Source organism: Gopherus evgoodei, chromosome 7 (genome assembly GCF_007399415.2).
Source record: "Gopherus evgoodei ecotype Sinaloan lineage chromosome 7, rGopEvg1_v1.p, whole genome shotgun sequence".
NCBI lineage: Eukaryota > Metazoa > Chordata > Testudines > Testudinidae > Gopherus > Gopherus evgoodei.
Window position 1 is genome coordinate 61,015,910 of NC_044328.1, and position 20,105 is coordinate 61,036,014.

Below are 20,105 nucleotides of genomic sequence, written 5' to 3' on the forward strand. Positions count from 1 at the left end.
GATGATCCTTTCTGGCCCTAATCTCCAAATGCACACACTAACCCATTTTAGAAGAGCTATCTTGCCAGTGTAAGATGATTATGAAAGTTTGACTTGCTGACTAAAACCAGTTTTGTGGCCCTGAGTATCTGCTAAATGAAGTGGCAGCTCTAAGGACCATTGACATAGACCATACGACAAAGGGGAATTTCAGAGAATAGTGCAGCCTGAGTAAAACCACAAATCAATGCTGTGATATTTCAGCTGTTCACATGCCAGTTTTCAGTCAGTCAATGGGCAACATTATACTCACATAAGAAAGACTTTTTTAAAAAACAAAAAATGTATTCAATGATTTTCCACATACAGATGGAGAACAATATATTTTATGTCAAAATTCAACATTAGCTAAAACAGTTAAAATTAATATTTAAAAAACATTTCAAAAGAAAAATCAATAGTGGAACTATAAGCAGCTGTTCAGTCCCATTTTCTGTGAAATTATACTTGAAATTCCATCACACACATACACAAATGTACATAATCTTCAATTACCTAAAAAGACATTGATCTAGTGCAAGATACATTTTAAACTTGCATACTGTTGTTCTATATGATGGACATTAACTCACATTTGGAAAGAGCCTTCACATTTTATTTTTATTTCCTGAATAATCATTGTACCAGACACCAAGGTGCTTCTTCCACCACTAATACATATATATTCAGCAATCTAAGTGACTCTAGAAATGTCATTATGAGGTTTACTATCATTTCTCAATGCTTCCCAATCAGATGTACACAGTTTACAAGTGAAAAGATGTATTTTCTAACTGCCAGCCCTGAAAACTCTTGCTGAACTCCCATCAGTCCATCTGGATTCTTTCCTTCTCACATATCAAGTCCACTAATAATGGTTCTGCAGATTAAACCAGGCCTCAGTTACACTGGAGTAACCAATTTTAAATTGGTAATTCTGTTGCTGATGCACCAGAAGAAACCGAATCCAGCTAATCCCCAAGATGAATTGGCTCTGACGGGCTAACAGAAACAAAAAGCAGTAAAAAACTTATTTTTCATTTGGGATAGCATTCTGAATACACACTGGGAACAAATCTATTCCTATTTTTACCTAGTCAGGTTTCAGAGTAGAGCTGCACTGCAGGTTAGTTTGCAGTTACAGTACAAAAAAAGTCACTTGAGCAGTTCTGGTTATCTCTTGATTCTATCAAGTAAATAACTGGAGCTGTGGTAGCATGCCCACCAACTCAGTTTAATATAATGTAAAGCAAAAAGTTAATTTGATCAATTAACTTAGACACAAGATACTTTAGGTCTTAAGTTTCCCCCCCTCTGTTGAAGAATTAGCAATGGTCCAAGACAACAGAAATTCATGGATTTAAGTTGTATTGTAAGTTTTGTCATCTTTAGCAGAAATAAGATTCTAGCCCTTCTGGTTGCAGAGATAGCCTTGAGAGCATTAAGTAATTTGCTTTATCAACATGACTTCAGGTCTGCAGCCAGACAGGAATGAAACACAGCAACAAAGGAAATGCAGCATTCTTTGTTTCATCTTAATGAAGCATTTTAACCCCAATTACGAAAGTTTAAATGCAACATCTTTAACTACTTCACTGTTGCCTGCTGCCTGAAATATCTAGCTAATGAATTTATCCCCTGTACCTGAATGTATTTGTCAAACACAAACTTTACATTAATTTGGAATAGAGAAGGGTGAAAACACCGACTAGCCAAGTCGACAACAAGATAATCTTTCAAATATTCTGATAAGGCTTACAATGTTTCTTATAACACATGACAATTAATATTCATATTGCTGCCAAATACAGCGTTGAATGACTGCACTTCAGCGTGCAGGATACTATGAGATTCTCTATCAAACTTGGCCTGATAAACTAAACTACCAAAATAGAGACTAACATGCTAATACATAGTTTAAGAAAATCCTCATTGTTCTTAGAAAATAATACTATACAACAATGTAAAAGTAAGGCCAAGTTAGATAGAAAATGTGGACCCTCTAGACCCTACCCATAATAAGATGAATAGATTTTTTAACTAGAATTCCTCACATTTCTACTGTCCCTGATCATAGTATCTTCAATGAATTATCTTGAACAGAAATAAATATATTTTCACATCAGCAATTAACAACCCTAAAAGTGAAATCAGATATGCTTCTTCCTCATTTTTCTTTTTCACAGCATCTAAGTTCTCCTGAGTTACTAGCAGTGGGTTATGACAGCTGACCACAGTCAGTAATGACAATCTTTTTTGATGTCTTTCCATTTTTGGAGCCAAAGCTTTCGATTTTTTTCACAACTTCCATTCCTTCTTTTACATGGCCAAACACAACATGTTTTCCATCTAGCCTGTAATAAATAATAAATAAGTGTAAGTAAAAGCAATATTAAACTAAATACACACTGAAAGTAAGGGGGATGCTGAATATGAACGCATATTCAGACTAGCTGATGACATTCTGACCAACTCTACTTACCAAAAAAGTAAAATACAATACAATACAGCTTTAGGACCTGATCCTACAGGCCCTTCCTCACATGAATAAAGGTTAACAGCATAATGACCTTGCCCTGCATAGTGCCCATTACTTAAAAACATCAAGCATATCAGGTTGCAAGCCTTAAGTACCAATAGCAGAGGGAGATGGATATAGAAGGGAAGTGGTATAGTTTGGGGAGGGTGGGCAAGGAGAAGGTCTTAAATATTGGAGCAAAACGTACTGACAGAATGAGGCAGAGAGCTACAGAAAATGTGTTCCAGATGGCAGGAGCAATAGACCAAATCACTTAGCCTTTCTATCTCCACTTGTCAATAAGCGTTCTATACATCATGGGGCTACAGTGAGAATTTGTCCATAGAATTTCTTGCATGGAGGGGAGGGGAAAGCGTACATTGCATTCGTTACTATCCTGCAGTTTTGTAGGATGTCTCAATACACTTACAAGATTGTTATTGAACTACGTGGCGGGATGGGAGAGGGTGGGGGTAGGGAGATGCATGAACCTTCAACTAACCAAGGTTTTATATTTTCTAACTCACATAATGCTTAGTGAAGTAGTCCCAGTGTCCAAAATCACTTGCAATTTCTTTAGAAGTTTAAAAAAAGTAAACTTTTAAATATGCAATGGAGAGCAGTCCTTCACCCATGTTCACCCATTAACTTATGTTTAGAGCTTCTGGATCAAACAGAATTTTCCTAGGAAGTGATGGAGAAATTTAAGGTCACAACTCACAGGGTAAATATTTGGTTAAAGCTGACTCTTTTTTCTGAATTGCCACTCCTGACCTATGGCTTCATCCTGCTCTACCAATGCTAATCAGTTTTGGACTTGTAAAAAGCAAAGTCTTGTTCCAGCAATGAGGGAGATAATACTGAAGTGTGCTGGAAACAGCAAGAGGTATAATACTGCATCCAAAGAAAATGAGAATAAAAAAATCAACATGATGCCTTCATTTTATAATAGAAAAAAAACCATCCTACTGGACCCATTCAAAGGCAGAGAGCAACATCAACTGTTTGATTTATCTCCCTTATGTCTTCAGTTTCCTCCAACCTCCCCAGTTTTGGAACAGCCTTCCGAGGGAAGTAGCTGGGGCAAAAGACTTATCTGGCTTCAAGACTAAGCTTGATAAGTATATGGAGGGGATGTTATGATAGGATAGTTTAATTTGGGCAATTGATCTTGGATTATCACCAGATAAGTCTGCTCAATGGTCTGCGGGGAGATGTTGGATGAGATGGGAACTGAGTTACTGCAGAGAATTCCTTCTTGTGTGCTGGCTGGTGAGTCTTGCCCACATGCTCAGGGTTTAGCTGATCGCCATATTTGGGGTCGGGAAGGAATTTTCCTCCAGGGCGGATTGGCAGGGCCCCTGGAGGTTTTTCGCCTTCCTCTGCAGCATGGGGCATGGGTCACTTGCTGGTGGATTCTCTGCAGTTTGAGGTCTTCAAACCAGTTTTGAGGATTTCAATAACTCAGTCCTGGATTAGGGGTTGTATAAAAGTGGATGGGTAGGGTTCTGTGGCCTGCCTTGTGCAGGAGGTCAGACTAGATGATCATATTGGTCCCTTCTGACCTATGAGTCTATGAGATAAATCATAGAAGATTAGGGTTGGAAAAGACCTCAGGAGGTCATCTAGTCCAACCTCCTGCTCAAAGGAGGACCAGCACGAACTAAATCATCCAAGCCAGGGCTGTGTCGAGCTCAGCCTTAAAAACCTTTAAGGATGGAGATTCCACCATCTCCCTAGGTAACCCATTCCAGTGCTTCACCACCCTCCTAGTGAAATAGTGTTTCCTGATATCCAACCTAGACCTCCTCCACTGCAACTTGACACCATTGCTCCTTGTTCTGTCATCTGCCACCACCGAGAACAGTCGAGCTTCATCCTCTTTGGAACCCCACTTCAGGTAGTTGAAGGCTGCTATCAAATCCCCCCTTGCTCTTCTCTTCTGCAGACTAAACAAGCCCAGTTCCCTCAGCCTCTCCTTGTAAGTCATGTGCCCCAGCCCCCTAATAATTTTCATTGCCCTCCCCCGGACCCTTTCCAATTTGTCCACATCCTTTCTGTAGTGGGGGGCCTAAAAGTGGATGCAATGCTCCAGATGTGGCCTCACCAGTGCTGAATAGAGGGGAATAATCACTTCCCTCGATCTGCTGGCAATGCTCCTACTAATGAGGCCCAATATGAAGCCCGTTAGCCTTCTTGGAAACGGGGGCACACTGCTAACTCATATCCAGCTTCTCATCCACTGTAATCCCCGGGTTCTTTTCTGCAGAACTGCTAATTAGCCAGGTGGCTAAACAACAGCTCTGCAGAACTGCAAGGCTTGTAATGACAAAGCAATTAATGTAGATACATTTTAAAAAACTGCAGACTCATGGGTTAAGAGTTACCACATGTATTTCTATGGAAAACTTACCAGTCAGTTTTGGCAGTGCAAATGAAGAACTGAGACCCATTTGTATTGGGTCCTGCATTGGCCATTGAGAGTATACCTGCAAAAAACAAACATATTAGCGATGTATTCATCTGAAAAACGTGCTGCAGAGAAAACACACTTTTTCTTTGCATACGTAAAGCTAGTAGAGATGTGGAATAGGGGGGAGGCATGTTGCTTCAACCCCGCTGCTAATGTTCCACCTTTTCCTTCGCCTGTCCTCTCTCCTCCAGCAATGGTAGTATGGGGCTAGTTCATCTCCCACTGGGACCCTGAAAGTGGCTCCTACCTTGTAAGTCTATCATGGCTTGCATGGTAAATAGGGAAAGCCAGCACCGACTTGGTCCCCATGATAAATGGAACTGTCAGATAGGAAATGTCTGTGCAATTCTAACCTAAGTGTATGTTCCTAGATGACTGGGTTCTGCCCCCCTCCCCCACTCCCACATCCACCTGCTCTTTTGGCTATAGTTGGTTATAATTGGTCTGTTGGTATAACTGAGCTTTTGGCTAAAAGCTTTTGTGCTCCCTTCCACACTATCTACCCGGTGGACAGCCAACACCATGGCGACCAGTCAGATAGACCCATGACCACTTCATTTCACTCTGAGTAAAAATTCAAGTCAGGAGATTCACAAAACAGAAAACTTAGCTAAATTCCATTACATTACAAAAAGAGTTGTTCCACATTTGGGAGTTTGTAAACATAAAATAGAACATAATCCCGTTAGGCTATGATAATTTGCATAGCAACCATGTAAAGCAAACTGCAGGTAAGAGGTGTCAGGATCTGACTGTCACCCATCATAGGCTCTCTACATGATCACTGTATATTAGCACAGCTGAAAAAGTAACACCTCATCACTTCAACACCACCTCAATGACCTTTTTTTAACGATCAAGTACCTCACCCACCTCACATATGTGCTCCTTAAAATGATATTTTCTACAGGTAACAATCATTATAGGTTAGTCAGCAGAAGGGAAGAGGAATGTTTATTTACCGGGTCCAACATGCTTAAGCATGAAATTTTCATCTGGAAATCGACTGCCGTAAATGGATTTTCCTCCTGTGCCATTGTGGTTGGTAAAGTCCCCAGCCTGAAACATAAGTGGTTTTTAACTCTACTAATGTACAGGTTGCATTTTATACTAGAACGGGTGCTATTAAAAATATACACACTGTCATAATTAAAATGTACATGGAATATACAGGCCCAAAGGAATTAATATGACCTGTCACCATCCAACATTAAACAACGCTAAGCAAGGTTCAGGCTTTAGTATACAGAGACCTCATCCTGCTTAGTACCACAGAAAACACATGATTAAACATTTTAAAGCTTTTATTAAAGATATAGAAATGAAGGAAAAACAGTTAACACATTTGAAATATAAAGTATTAAGTTGGGCTTTCATTTTAACATCTTTGTTCCCTTTAGCTATAGAGAGTCCTTAAAGGGAAAAAAACAAAACCATCATTCGACAGTCTTTTAGATGGTATTAAAGATGGAAATAACTGTCCTTTGTGGGGGGAAAAGAGAAGTTAATTGAGATAGGCTTGTGCTGTTTTTGTTAAAATCCCAGTCCTGTTTCCTATAAGTCAAAATAAGAAACACACACAACATGAGGGAGAAAAGAATAGCAAAGATAGAAAATACAGCTTCTGTCTTGGGTCAATGTTTACTTACCACCTCACTGCTGGAAAAACAAATACATGGCACTTGGTCTTATTAGCCACTCTGAGATCTGGGAAACTCGTACCAGCATTGACCCTTATTAGACAGAAGGCAAAAGGAGAGGGTTAGGAAAGAAGAAATAAAGTGGGGAAGAAAAAGGACACGTGTGAGAGTGGGGATCGGTGGCAAAGTCTCACATCCCAGTTAGCCAGAGCCACTGAAGGTGGCTAGGTCATCTGGGTCCCCCTCTCTCTGGCTTGGTCTGGTCAGGATTAGGATGATGAAGGCTCAGTGATGTTGTGGATCCCAGAGCACCACGAAATGATGGGGGTGGCAGCAAGGATCATACATCTTGCTCCTGTCTGTCTGCCCATTTCTCAGTCAGCAGTTGTCAGACAGCTGCTTCTGATAATTTCCCCCACAAAAGCCTTCTCATTTGTTATAGGTTCTTGTAACAATTTTATAAACTTTCACTCACTTTTTCCAGTTGAGTTCACAATTAGGATAACTTTGCAGGAAAGAAGGTCCCCAATAGATATTTTATTCACCACTTCAATACAGGGGTACTGAAGATTTACCTGGTGATTATGCAGTATTGGCAGACTTCCTACCCTCAATGGAAGAGATTCAGATACTGCGGGAATCTTAATCCAAACATTTTGCTTTTGTAGTTTTAAATTTGAAAAGATCTGATTCTATCTAGTCACACTCGGAGCTGAATGGGAGTTTTCATAAAGACAGCAGGATTATGACCCCGATAGCTTTTCTTTTACAGGACAAAAGTTGTTAGGCAATTAATCCTAATTCATAGGATCACCTGATGTGTCATCTACCTGACCTGTTTTATCTTCCTTGTAACTACCACAGTCTGAATGTTCCTCGGGACACAGACTGAGACTTCGTATGTATATATAGTGCCAAGCACACTGCTGCAAATGAAAGCTAATTCTTGCAAACAGAATGTTAGGAACTATTAGGAAAGGGATAGAAAATAAGTCAGAAAATATCATAATGCCACTATATAAATCCATGGTGCACCAACACCTTGAATACTGTGTCCAGTACTTTAAAATCCATCTAAAAAAGGATATGGTAGACTGGACAAGACTCAGAAGGGCAACAAAGATGAGCAAGGGTATGGAACAGCTTCCATATGAGCAGAGACTTAAAAAGAATAGAGTACTTCATCTTAGAAGAGGGATGACTAAGGGGGATATGATAGGGGTCTATACAATTATGAAAAGTGTGAAAAAAGTGAATAGAGAAGTGTTATTTACTGGGGTCACCTGATAAAATTAAAAGGTGGCAGGTATAATACAAGTACGAGGAGGTACTTTTTTACACAACAAACAACTCGTAGAACTCATTGCCACAGGATGTTGTGATGGCCATAATATAACTGAGTTCAAAAAAGGACTGGAAAAGTTCATGGAGAAATAGGTCCATCAGTTGCTATTGGCCAAGATGGTCAGATGCACTCCATGCTTCGGGCAGGTCTAAAACCTCTGACTACCAGAAGCTGGGAGTGGAAGAGAGGGGTGGATTACTTTATAATAGCTTTGCAAAGCTCCCCTAAAGCTCTGGAACAGGACAGTATTGGAGATACAATACTGGGCAAGATGGATCATAGTCTAACCCAGTATGGTAGCTCTTATATTCTTCGGACTCATAAGATATTGTGTATGACACTCACATTTTCAAGATTGCCTTGAGCAGCCCAAAGTTGTACTTTACATAATAGGTGACAATCCTTGTGTAATCCCAGAAGCATGCTTTACGTGCGGTGTATCATCAAGAGGCATTTGAATTGCAAAGTAAAGTACATGGCAACCTTTAATTAGGTGTATTCGTCAGGCTGCATCACACTAACACTGCATCTCCTACAAGTGGAATGGCCTTCACTATTCCCACCAGCTTTAGAATATTAAAAGGAAAATTGTCCTAAAATTATTATATCGGCCTTGAAGCATATAGCAGCAGTTACATATCTGTAACAAATACAGAGCACTGTACAAACACTAACTCATCATCTCAACACTTCTGAGAGACAGGCAACTAATTTTCCCGTTTTACAAATGGGCAAACGGGGGCAATAGGGGCTATATGATTTGGATAGAACTATGTAAGTTAGTGGTGGAGCAGCAATCAACATTTTTAAGTTTCTGACCCCGGGTCATAGTCTAGACTTTGCTTCTTCTCCACCACCATCAAAAGATCCAACATGTATTTTCAAAATAAAGTCAGTCTACTGCAGCATATTTGTCCACCTTCCCTTATCAAAAGTAGGACAACATAAGAACGTTTTGGTATTTTTTAAAAATTTTAAATGCAGTTCTTTGCTCAAGATCCAAGTGCCTCTAAGGTTGTCGATTAATAACAGCAATTATTTACATGTTTATAGAGCCTTTCATCTCAAATAAATAAAAGCCATTCAAAAACTCTATAAATACAGTACTGTTGAAATGCAGCCTTCACTGGGGTGAGAGAAAGCACCCAAGTATCCAGTGCAATGGAACAAACCCCTACTGTCATGCCCAGCATCATGGAATGTTAATACAGCATCCATAAAAAACAGATAGATGATTAATTTATCCTCCAAAAGCATATATACACTTTATTTTTAACAGGATCACTGTCATGTCTGTGTGTTATATATAGCAGTTTGGAATGATTCAGTCTTCAAATTAGACGTAATTGCCACATTCAAAATCTCTTAAGACACCAAGTATTCTTTTAGTGAGTCAGCCTCTTTACTTGGAAAACACCGTAGGTGTTCTTCTTTCCCCCCAGGTAAGGTGTTAATAGGAATCCTCTGATTGTTTTCTTTTAAACGCCTATATATCAACAGCAAATATAATATAGCTTAACAAGATGTCAGCAAAGAAAGAATGGGTACATTGTTCTCTTATCTCATATGTGCTACTTTACACTGATTATAATTCCACACACAGACTGTTTTCCTAACCAAGAGCCATTTTACTGAGCACACCACTTGTTATAATACATCACTACACAAAAGCACAGCTCCTGAAGTCAGGATTTCTAAAGCAGTCTGAGCGGTATTTGCATTTAGTTGCACAAACCAATGTTGCTATGGCTGTTGGGTAGCACAGGATCAGAAATGCAAGGCACATTATCATATCTTCCTTCTGCTGTTAAGAGGTTACACAGCAAAACTATTTAAAAGTCAGTGTTAAACTTGTGTTCTAATACAAATAAAAATCATTCTTAACCAGATATCAGAATTCAGTATAATAGATCCATCATAATATGTTTCCTAAAATAAAAGTTGGGGAAAATACTAAAGCTTACATTACCTGGCACATAAATAAAGGAATCACTCTGTGAAAGGTGGAGCCTTTATACCCAAAACCTTTTTCACCGGTACAAAGAGCTCTGAAATTTTCTGGTAAAACAAAAACATATATGAAGTACTATCATGTAACATCAGCATCATACAGTACCCATGTCATAAACAGATTGTTAAGGGTTAATGTCTCTTCTACCTGTAAAGGGTTACAAGCAGGGAACTGGACACCTGACCAGAAGACCAATCAGAAGACAAGACACTTTTAAATTTGGATGGAGGGAAGCTTTTGTGTGTGTTCTTTGTCCGTTGGGTGTTCTTCTCTCGGAGAGTCTGAGAGAGACCAGACATTACTGCAGGCTCTCTAAGTTTCTTTTCAAATAGTAAGTAAAAACAGGCAGTTTAGGCTTTTTGATTGCTTTACTCTATTTGCAATTGTGGATCTGGCTGGTTAACATTTATGTGTTTAGTTGCTGGGAATATTTTGATTTGTATTGGTACTGGGGGGAAGTCTCTTTCTGTTGTCTGTAAGCTATAGGACCCTGTAATATTTACATCTTGAAGTTACAGAGATAATTCTTTACTTTTTCCCTCTCTTTTATTAAGAGATTTCTTTTTAGAGAACCTGATTGATTTTTTTTCCTTGTTTCCCTTGTTTTATTCCAGGGGATTGGGATAACTCACCAGGACGGGTGGAGGAGACAGGAGGAGGGGAGAGATAGAATCTCTCTGTTTTCCTTGAATCTGTTTGCCTCTTTGTGGAAGGGAAGGGAGATGCTTCTCTGTGTGGTGATTTAAGAGGTTGGATCAGTATCTCTCAGGATAGCCCAGGGAGGGAAATTCTGGGAGGGGGAAAGGTAGGGGAATGGTTTATTTCTCCTTATTTTAAGAAACCACGGGATCCGGGTTCTTGGGGTCCCCAGGGAAGGTTGGGGAGGTCAGATTGCCCCAAAACACTATGTTTTGGGTGGTGGCAGTGCTATCAAATCTAAGCTGGTAATTAAGCTTAGAGGATTCAGATGCTAGTATCTCATTTTCTGAACTTTAAGGTTCAGATCTGAGAGGGAATGCTATGACAACCCTACAACCAAATTAAAATAAACTGGCAGGTAATTTAGGTCCCACATCAGCCCTCACACTCCAATCTTCTGCCCCAGCCCCGAGTCCCTCATCCCCAGTCCCACCCCAGAGTCCTCACCTCCTCCCTGTACTCCAATCCTTCACCCCAGCCCTGAGTCCTCCTCCCACACTCCAAACCCCTCTGCCCCCACTCCCACCACATGAATTTTATTATGTGTACCAATTCATTCCACATGTGTATGTAAAATTAGAGGGAACACTGCACTACAGTTAGGGCGACAGAAAGCAGTTTACTTCAACCTAACTCTGCAAGCGTCTAAACTAAAACGTAGCTCCCACCAATGTAACTCGCCAACCACAGTGACTTAAGTCCACATCTGTGAAAGATGTAGAGCTTAGGTCTACATAGTTAGGTCAATGCAGTGTCAGTGCAGATACTGTGTTGCTTACATCGACTGTTGCTGCCTTTCAGATCCATCCCACAATGCCCCACACTGACAGTTAAATCAGCAAAGGGTCCTGGTGAGGACACTCACTGCTGGCACAAGGAGAGTAATTTGGGCATGCAAAAGCAATTCAATCACTGAGGTGGCTGTACATCAAAATTACATCGACTTAATTTTGTAGTGTAGATATCTCCTTAATCTCAGTTTGAAATAACACCTCTAGGAGTGAGATTTCAGTCTCCATGCCTTTTAAACCTTTGCTCTTGCTACCAGTTGTGAAAGTGGTATTTTCCCCATGGATACTTGTCTACTAGGAAGTAGACCGAGACAACCAACTCAGACTAAGGTCAGAAGGGATCATCATGATCATCCAGTCTGACCTCCTACACACGGCAGGCCACAGATCCTCATCCACCCAGTCCTGTAACAGATCTATAACCTCTGGCTGAGTTACTGAAGTCCTCAAATCATACTTTAAAAACTTAAGTTCACTTGGGTCATCAAAGAGCCCTCAAGGAAAAAACTTATCATCACTAACAGGGTAGGAGGATTGAAACCATCTTAGAGGTGAAAGGGAAAAAGTCTATATCCCATTACCAATCTCTCAAACCACACTGTCCCTACTCCACAATTCCTCCAGTTTGCTGTTACTTTGGATTTCAGTGAAAGAAGTGCATATTTTATTTTTATTAAACATTTTTGTCCAGTGTTGGTAACCAAAACACATCACTACCTTGTGACAAAACATACATTAATATTTTCCTATTTTTCAACCAACTATTCAGCTAAAGTTTCTCTAAAGCTTTAATTTTGAATGAAACTGGAGGAGGAAATGCATTCCTCCCCCCCAATCTAATCTAAATCTTAAAATCACAAAGTATGAAACTTTCAAAACACTTTCTTACCAGCTGTCTTTGGAACCACATCAGCTTTCAGCTGTTAGAGAGAGAGAGAGAGAGAGAGAGAGAGAACTCAACAAGTCAGCTTTTACAAAACAAAATAGGCATGAACAAAGTTAAAAAAATACCTACATCAATTTCATGAACTAAATAATACAAAGAGGGGGAGACCTGTACTAAGGATGACCTTGTATTATACAATAAGCCACCCTATGTCCTAAAATAGCCTAATAGTTTCTACAATAATGTGGTTTGACCTGTAATTAAAGACCACCTCTTCGAAGCAACTATTTTTTGTTGGCCTATGGTCAGTCATTTAAGACTGACTGAAGTTGTATTTAAGAACTATAATTAACAATACAACATGAAATTCAGGAAGAATTTGAAATTTGACTGGAAACACTCCGGATCACTGACCAAAACTATTTTGGACTATCATTGCATTAAATTACTTCCAGCAGAGACCAAACTTTGAAACCTGCTTAAAAATAGTTATATTAGGGCAACTGAGGTAGCAGGAACTGAAAGAAGAGCAGACAAAGCACACCTAAAATTGATTCCCAAAATCTCTCAGTCAAATTAATAAGTCTTCATTTCTAAAGATTTCACAGGGAGTACTTTTGTATACACTACAAATCTTGTCACAACAGCCAGCATGCATTTTTTAGACCAGTGACCATCTGCTAAAAAGTGTACATGATTGTTCTCAGGTACATATTGTCCCTCAATCAACTTAGACCTCAAATTAGAGCAGAGACAGATATCCTTGTGAAGATGCAGGCATTGCCAGATCCACGCAGGGCACGTATCAGATCTGCAAGTGCAATAGCAGTTATCTTGGCTGACACACCAGGACTGAACTGGGAGCCTCCAGAACTAAAAGCATGACAAAAACTCTCTAGCTGGGGCTTTAACAGGCCTGGTCTACACTAGGAGGCGGGGTCGATGTAAGATACGCAACTTCAGCTACGTGAATAGTGTAGCTGAAGTCGAAGTATCTTATTTCGACTTACCTCCCATCCTCCTGGTGCGGGATCGACAGCCACGGTTCCCCCTGTCGACTCCGTTACCGCTGCTCACCCTGGTGGAGTTCCAGAGTCGACGAGAGCGTGTTTGGGGATTGATATATCACATCTAGATGAGATGTGATACATCGATCCCCGACAAACCGACCGCTACCCGCCAATGCGGCGAGTAGCGTAGACATACCCACAGACTCATATCCTCTGCAGTTCAACACAGAGGGGGACCCTGTAATATGTTCTCAACAGTTACTCACAAGGATAACACTATTGCCACACAAGTACAGTCACTGAAAGACCATGCAACTATGACCATGCTACAGCCAAGCATGCTGACTTCCTCTTGTTGCCTTAACATTCAGTCCCACAAAGGTGCTATCTTATAATCCCATCCAATTTACAGGGATGATTTTATGATATCAAAGAGAAGACTATCTGGTAATGATCTACTTGCACAATGGTATTTTTACCAGAAGTCCCTCTGGTCAAGACAATGTGAAGATGTTTTGGTTAGTTTTCACAGCAATACTTTTAACAAAAGGTTTTGGCCACATGGAAATCCTTCTTTGAGGGAACATTTGAACCCTCATGTGCTACATCAAAAGAAACTTAGGGATGGGTGAGCAAGAAAGTTGTGATGAACTTTCTATCAATATCAATCAAAATGGAACGTGACAGTCTTTCTTGTCTTCATATTCTGAAGCAAAAACATTTCAGTCCTCCTACACAATGTGTTCACAGGTACTAATGATATAAGTGATATATCACTATTATAGATTCAGTATTTGTCATGACTATCACAGAGTAATACGTGCCATGATTTTTCTGTTTCTATAGCTTTACTGGCAAAGATTTTTCAGTATCTGTGAATTATTATGACCTAGCAAGCAACCACTTGGGTGGTTGACGTGAAAGACAGCAGCTGCACGAACTTGTAGAGTGTAATCCTGCAGGACCCTAATGCAAAGCATAGCAACTGGGACAACACCTCCAGGAAACAACACAAGGAACCAGAATGGTAAACGCCATTCCCTTAACCTCAGTACAAAACACACAAAATAAAGGAAAAACAGGCAACCCTAAAAATGTATTTGTTAAAAATACATCCATAAAGCAGCTGAAAACTCAGAAGCCTATGAGAAAGAAAGACAATAGCTACATACCCAAAAGTCTCAAGTACTCTCAAGCTATACTGAGGACTGCAGCTGGAAAGGCTGAAATAGAGGAAACTGAAATAGAGTTTCTGCTGTTTTATTATTTTGGAAACACTTTGCTTACTATATGCAATTTAAGCCTAATTTGTTTTTAATCAATTTAAAAATTCAAAATTTTTCTTCAAAGCATTTTAGTCCAAACTTGCCTCTTAGTTCAAAGATTAACAGTTGAAGCAAACCAGTATTACTCATTTCTCTCTCTCAATGCATTATTTAACTTCTCAACAGAAATTGTGGGGGCATAATAGCCCAACAGAAAATTGAGAAAGCAAAAACAGATGGATCATTTTTTGTGTGTATTACAAACACACTCATTCCCAGGACCTTTCATAATTGTCCATCTCTCTACAATTTCTATGACTCTTACATGTATTTTTCATATTTCACCTTAAAGAAGCCAGCCTTAACAAAGCTCTTTAGCTGAAAGAAGACAGACAACACATATAATGCCAGAAGCCTACCACTGAAGAGTTCTCAACTGCCCTATCAGAGCATGAGAACATTAAACAATAATAGCCACACACAGGAAGTGGGCTGTTTTACTTTCATACTGAAATTAAGTTTAAGAAATAGGATTTTGGGAGGAGTGGAAGTGGGAGATAAGATAAGAGGACCCAAAGGCTGTGGAAGTTACTAAAACTGTACAACTTGAATTTCAGTAGATTGAGAGATTCTACAAAGGAGAATTTTAGTCTTAACTACTCCATTGTATCAGTAGTTATGTACTTTCTCATAGCTGAGTTCCTGAAGACAGAGCAACAGTTCATTGTGTGCTCAATATGTACCCAAACACCACCAGCTGGGGGGTTTGCTGTTTGAGTTTGGCTAGGGAGTATACACTTGCAACACCCTACTCAGTAACATTTCCTGTTCCTACATTTTGGTGCTCTCCCTTAGTAAATGACAGTTCTGCTCATGTGGTAAAGTCTGCTCCTCTGCCAGTCATGACCTTACCTGTGTCACTTTCAAAACCAGGCATTCATCTCCTCTAGGACAAGACTTTTTGTCCCCACCTCATCAATTTAGAGTAAATCAACATACAAATAAGTCTGGATATCCAGCTCTGTCTGAGCCACTTTATACTCTCAATATTAAACCAATTCCTTCTGGTGCTGCCTAGAACAGGCATTCAGCAGCAGGAGAGGGGACAGGAGGGGACATATATGGAAAGGATGCATGGTCTAGCAATTAAAGCACAGGACTGGGAGTCTGGATATCTGTGTGCACTCCCAGCTCTGAACGGACTTACTGTGCAGACCTTGGTAAATGCAAAGTAAATAATAAGAACTCAGCTTGTCAGTGACCTCTAAAGCGCAGCGATGAGGACTGATGCATAATTTGATACTAGACAATGTCCCTACCACACACTCCCTGTGCGTGCGAGACACAGACCTGGCAATTCAAAGGCGTTCGGGGAGAGTGTTTAGGTGGCTATTTGTAAGGCAAATAGTCCCGTAGCAGCTGGGCACGATACAGGTGGTTCAGATCTGGAGCAAACACTCAATCCTTATTGAATCCCGATTCCCAGCGGGCTTTCTACAGCTGCCTGCCCCCGACCTCCTTGGCCGGGCGCGCTCAGGGAGCAGCCGGAACTCGCCCAAGGTCACACCGCCAGCCAGTGGCGAAGCCAGGAACAACCCCCCGGCGGCTCTCTGGGATTCCCAGCCTGCTTCGGGCACCGGACATCACCACCCCGAGCCGGGGTCTCCCTCACCCCTCCCCAGCGCGCCCCAGGAGCCTAGATCAAGTTGGGGGCTGCTCCGGGCTGAGTCCCAGCAGAGCCTCGCCGGCCGGGAGCAGGAGATCTCGGGGGGGGGCGGGGCGGCTACCTCCAGCACGACGCGCCCCAGGGGCTGGTTGTCGGCTCCCACGTCCAGGTAGACCAGCGGGTTCCGCGGGCTGGCGCTGCTGCAGCCCCGGCTCGGGGCGGCCCGCGGGCAGGCGAGCTGCGGCGGGCGCAGCAGGAGCAGGCGGCGGGCGGAGCTCAGCGCTGACATGCTGGCGCGGCGGAGCAGTGCGCACGCGGCCGGCTCTCTGCGCTGCGAAAGGGGGCGGGCGGGGCCGCAAAACACTGCAGGGCCGCCGCCGCGGCGGCGCTTTTTATGGCCTCCGCCGGGAGCCTCCGCAGCGCCTCTAGAGGCGGAAAGCGCCAGGAGGAGGGGCCAGGTGAGAGGTCCCGCGCCAGCCCCGTGCTGCAGGGAAGAGGCAGGTAGGAAGAGGGTGGGGGGCACCAGGGAGAGCTGGGCAGCCTGGGGAGCTGGGATGAAGGGTCGAGAAAACACTGTTCTTGCCAGTCTGTGACGGCCCTGGCCTTGCTGCCTCAGCACCTGCTGGCCCAGCACCCAGCTGAACAACAGCCTGATCCTAGATAGACCCCTGCCACCCTGGGCTAGTAACTAATACGTGATTTAGATTCGACAGCACAACTGTTTAGATCTGAGATTCCCACACAGGAGGGTGTGGAAGGCTGGCGGGTCCCATGGTGCTGCCCCTGTCTGCCTCCATCTTTCCAACTGTTAAATTACATCCGACAGTTAAAAATACATTAAATACTTTCCTAATGCTACTTTTCTATAGAAGCAATTGCTAGAATTGCCACTGCGTTAGACCTTTGTGACTAGGAAAGGTGGTGGCAATGAGATAGTCTAGGTATTGAGGTCTGGGTCATGCTACAAAAAAAAGTTTGAGAACCTCAGCCTGAGACTGTCAGTGTTTGGAACACAGAATATGCCGGTACTCTGTCAGAACTGGGTGTAGAACTCAGGGTCATAAACCGACCATAATTCACCTCTAGAAAGAGAACCAGCACCACTTAAAGTGCTCAAACTAGGTTGAGTTTCTGGCTGGTTTCCACATAAAGGGGCATCGCCGAACTGAAATTTAGGGTCTGGTTCTCATTGCTATACACCTTTTTCTTCACCATTTCTGTCATGATCACAGGAGATGTTTAATTTCTTACCATACATACAGAACTACATTCTTAAGAGCTGCCACTTTTAGAAGGGCGAGTCATCATATTAGTTCAAAAAACTGAATAGCCATCACCATTAAGTGTTAACAAGAGAATGAATATACTCTGCCAACTAACACCCCAGTTCTGCAATTGACAGCCCACCAACATGCAGGGTCCGGGCCTAAACTAGTTTCGCTGATCAGTATGTTTATAATAATAATTATTTTTAGCGTGCTGAAAAGTGGGATATGCCCTCAGCTTTTTTTTTTTTTTTTGCAAACTTCCCCAGGAGGTGCTTTAATTTTGACATGCAATGACCAGCTCAAAGACAGGGTTCTACTTTCTTCTGAGACTATGCACAAGGGTGAAAGTGGATTTTGAGACAGTTAGCAATCTACCCACTAAGAGCTAAACAGAGGCCATCAACTAATTTCCCGAGTCCCAGAACAACCATCCGATGACACACACTTGGAGCACTGAGATGTGAAATGCAATTAAATTGGTTATTACCACATGCATTGGGTAGTGTGATGAGCCACAAGGTCAGAGACGAAAAGTAATTAGCTACCCATGATGTACAGCAACCTTTTAGAAATGCATTGACTGGAACATATTATTACCTATTATGAAACAGTATTTATAAATAGAAATAAGTAAAACAGTCACACCCAGGTGTGTAATGTGACTGTGACATCACAGACATCCAGAAGGCTCCACAGGTGCCCAGGATACTAAAGTGCTTTCCTAATCCTATGTAGTTTCCTGTTGTTACCTAAGAGACTATTACAATGATACAGTATGTCATTATACTATGTCATGATGCACCACGTTATGCTGGTTTATAAAGGAAAGTTGTGTTTCTGTTTAGTAAGATTAACAATTTACAAAATAACAAAAAGCCACCGTCTAGCAGCTTAGTTGCAGTTCCTCATCCTAAATTAGTAACATTTAGTTCAACAATATTTACAAATACATTACTAACTCTTTTTTAGCAAATTTCAGCCGTTATTTTAGAATTACTCCCATTGAGTTTCCGTATTCTGTTCATTTGCCAAAATTTCAAAATCTCCTGCTGCTACAAGCTCTTTTGGGATTCTGTTGTACTCTGTTGAAATCAAAAGCAACATTTCCAATAATTCTCACTGATAGCAGGATGCAGTCTTTAGTAAATCATTCCCCCACTTTCTTTTTCTCTTTTTTGCAGTACAGTTTCTATGAAGGGAAACAGTGATTCTTAGACCTGCTAGAGTTCTTTGAAAAAATTTAATAAAGTAATAGCTAAAGATGACTTGACATAATTTACCTGAATTTTCAAAAAGCTGTCAACAAAGTTTCTTTCAAAGTCACTCTGAAGAAAAAGATAACCATGGAATAAGTGGTAAGGATACAATATAAAACTGTGAAGGATTAACCAACTGAGAAATCCCTTATGAGCACATTTGGTCAAATTCATCCCTAGTTCACTGCCAGTTTCTTCAAGGCATGTATTCCCAGATACCATCATATAATGTAAAGTAAGTGAAGGGGCACCAGAGTGAATTTGGCTCATTGGGTCAAATGCAATACTACAGTTGACCTCATGCAATGGCAGGTAAGTAAACTTCATACTCCTCCTCCATAAGACAAGCCATACTGGGTTAGACCAGTTGTCCATCTAGCCCAATATCCTATCTTCCAGCAGTGGCCAATGCCAGATGCTCCAAAGGGAATGAAAAGAACCGGGCAATTATCAAGCGAACCATCCTCTGCCATCCAGTCCCAGCCTTTGACAGAAGCTTAGGGACACTCAGATCATGGGATTGCATCCAGAACCATCTTATAGTGTTGACCTTCACAGCATCCCTTGGCAAGGAGATAGTTGACTGTGTGTTGTGTGAAGAAGTACTGTCTTTTGTTTGTTTTAAACCTGCTGCATATTAATTTCATGGGGTGACCCCTGGTTGTTATGTTATATAAAGGGGTAAACAGCACTTCCTTATTCATTTTCTCTACACAATTTATGATTTTGTAGACCTCTGTCATATTCCCCCCCCCATTTGTTTATTTTCTAAGCTAAACAGGCCTAGTCTTTTTAATATCTTTTCCTATTGAAGCCGTTCCATACCCTTAATAATTTTTTTCCTTCTCTGTACCTTTTCCATTCCTAAAATATCTTTTTTGTGATGTGGCGACCAGAATTGCATGCAGTATTCAAGATATGGTCGTACCATGTAGTGGCAGTATGATATTTTCTGTCTTACTATCAATCTCGTTTCAAACATTGAATGTCATCTGTCCTTTTGTTGCCCAGTCACCCAGTTTTGTGAGATCCCTTTGTAATCCTCACAGTCTGCCTTGGACTTTACTATCTTGAGTAATTTTGTATCTGCAAACTTTGTCACCTCACTGTTTTCCCCTTTTTTCAGATCATTTCTGAATATGTTTAACAGCACTGATCCTTGTGGGACCCTGCTATTCATCCCTCCTCACTCTGAAAAATGACCATTTATTCCTGTCCTTTGCTTCGTATCTTAACCAGTTACTGATCCATGAGAGGAC

The 20,105-nt window shown here is 41.2% G+C and overlaps 1 protein-coding gene across 1 annotated transcript; it reads right to left on the reverse strand.

The window, feature by feature from the left end:
* Positions 1-347: 347 nt before the first annotated feature.
* Positions 348-16,769, reverse strand: PPIF (peptidylprolyl isomerase F). The gene is made up of 6 exons (XM_030569476.1): positions 16,444-16,769; positions 12,385-12,415; positions 9,964-10,052; positions 5,972-6,068; positions 4,950-5,025; positions 348-2,372 (listed from the first exon to the last, which is right to left on the reverse strand). The coding sequence occupies exons 1-6, from the start codon at positions 16,609-16,611 to the stop codon at positions 2,237-2,239; spliced, it is 597 nt and encodes a 198-aa protein (XP_030425336.1). The 5' UTR covers positions 16,612-16,769; the 3' UTR covers positions 348-2,236.
* Positions 16,770-20,105: the final 3,336 nt, after the last annotated feature.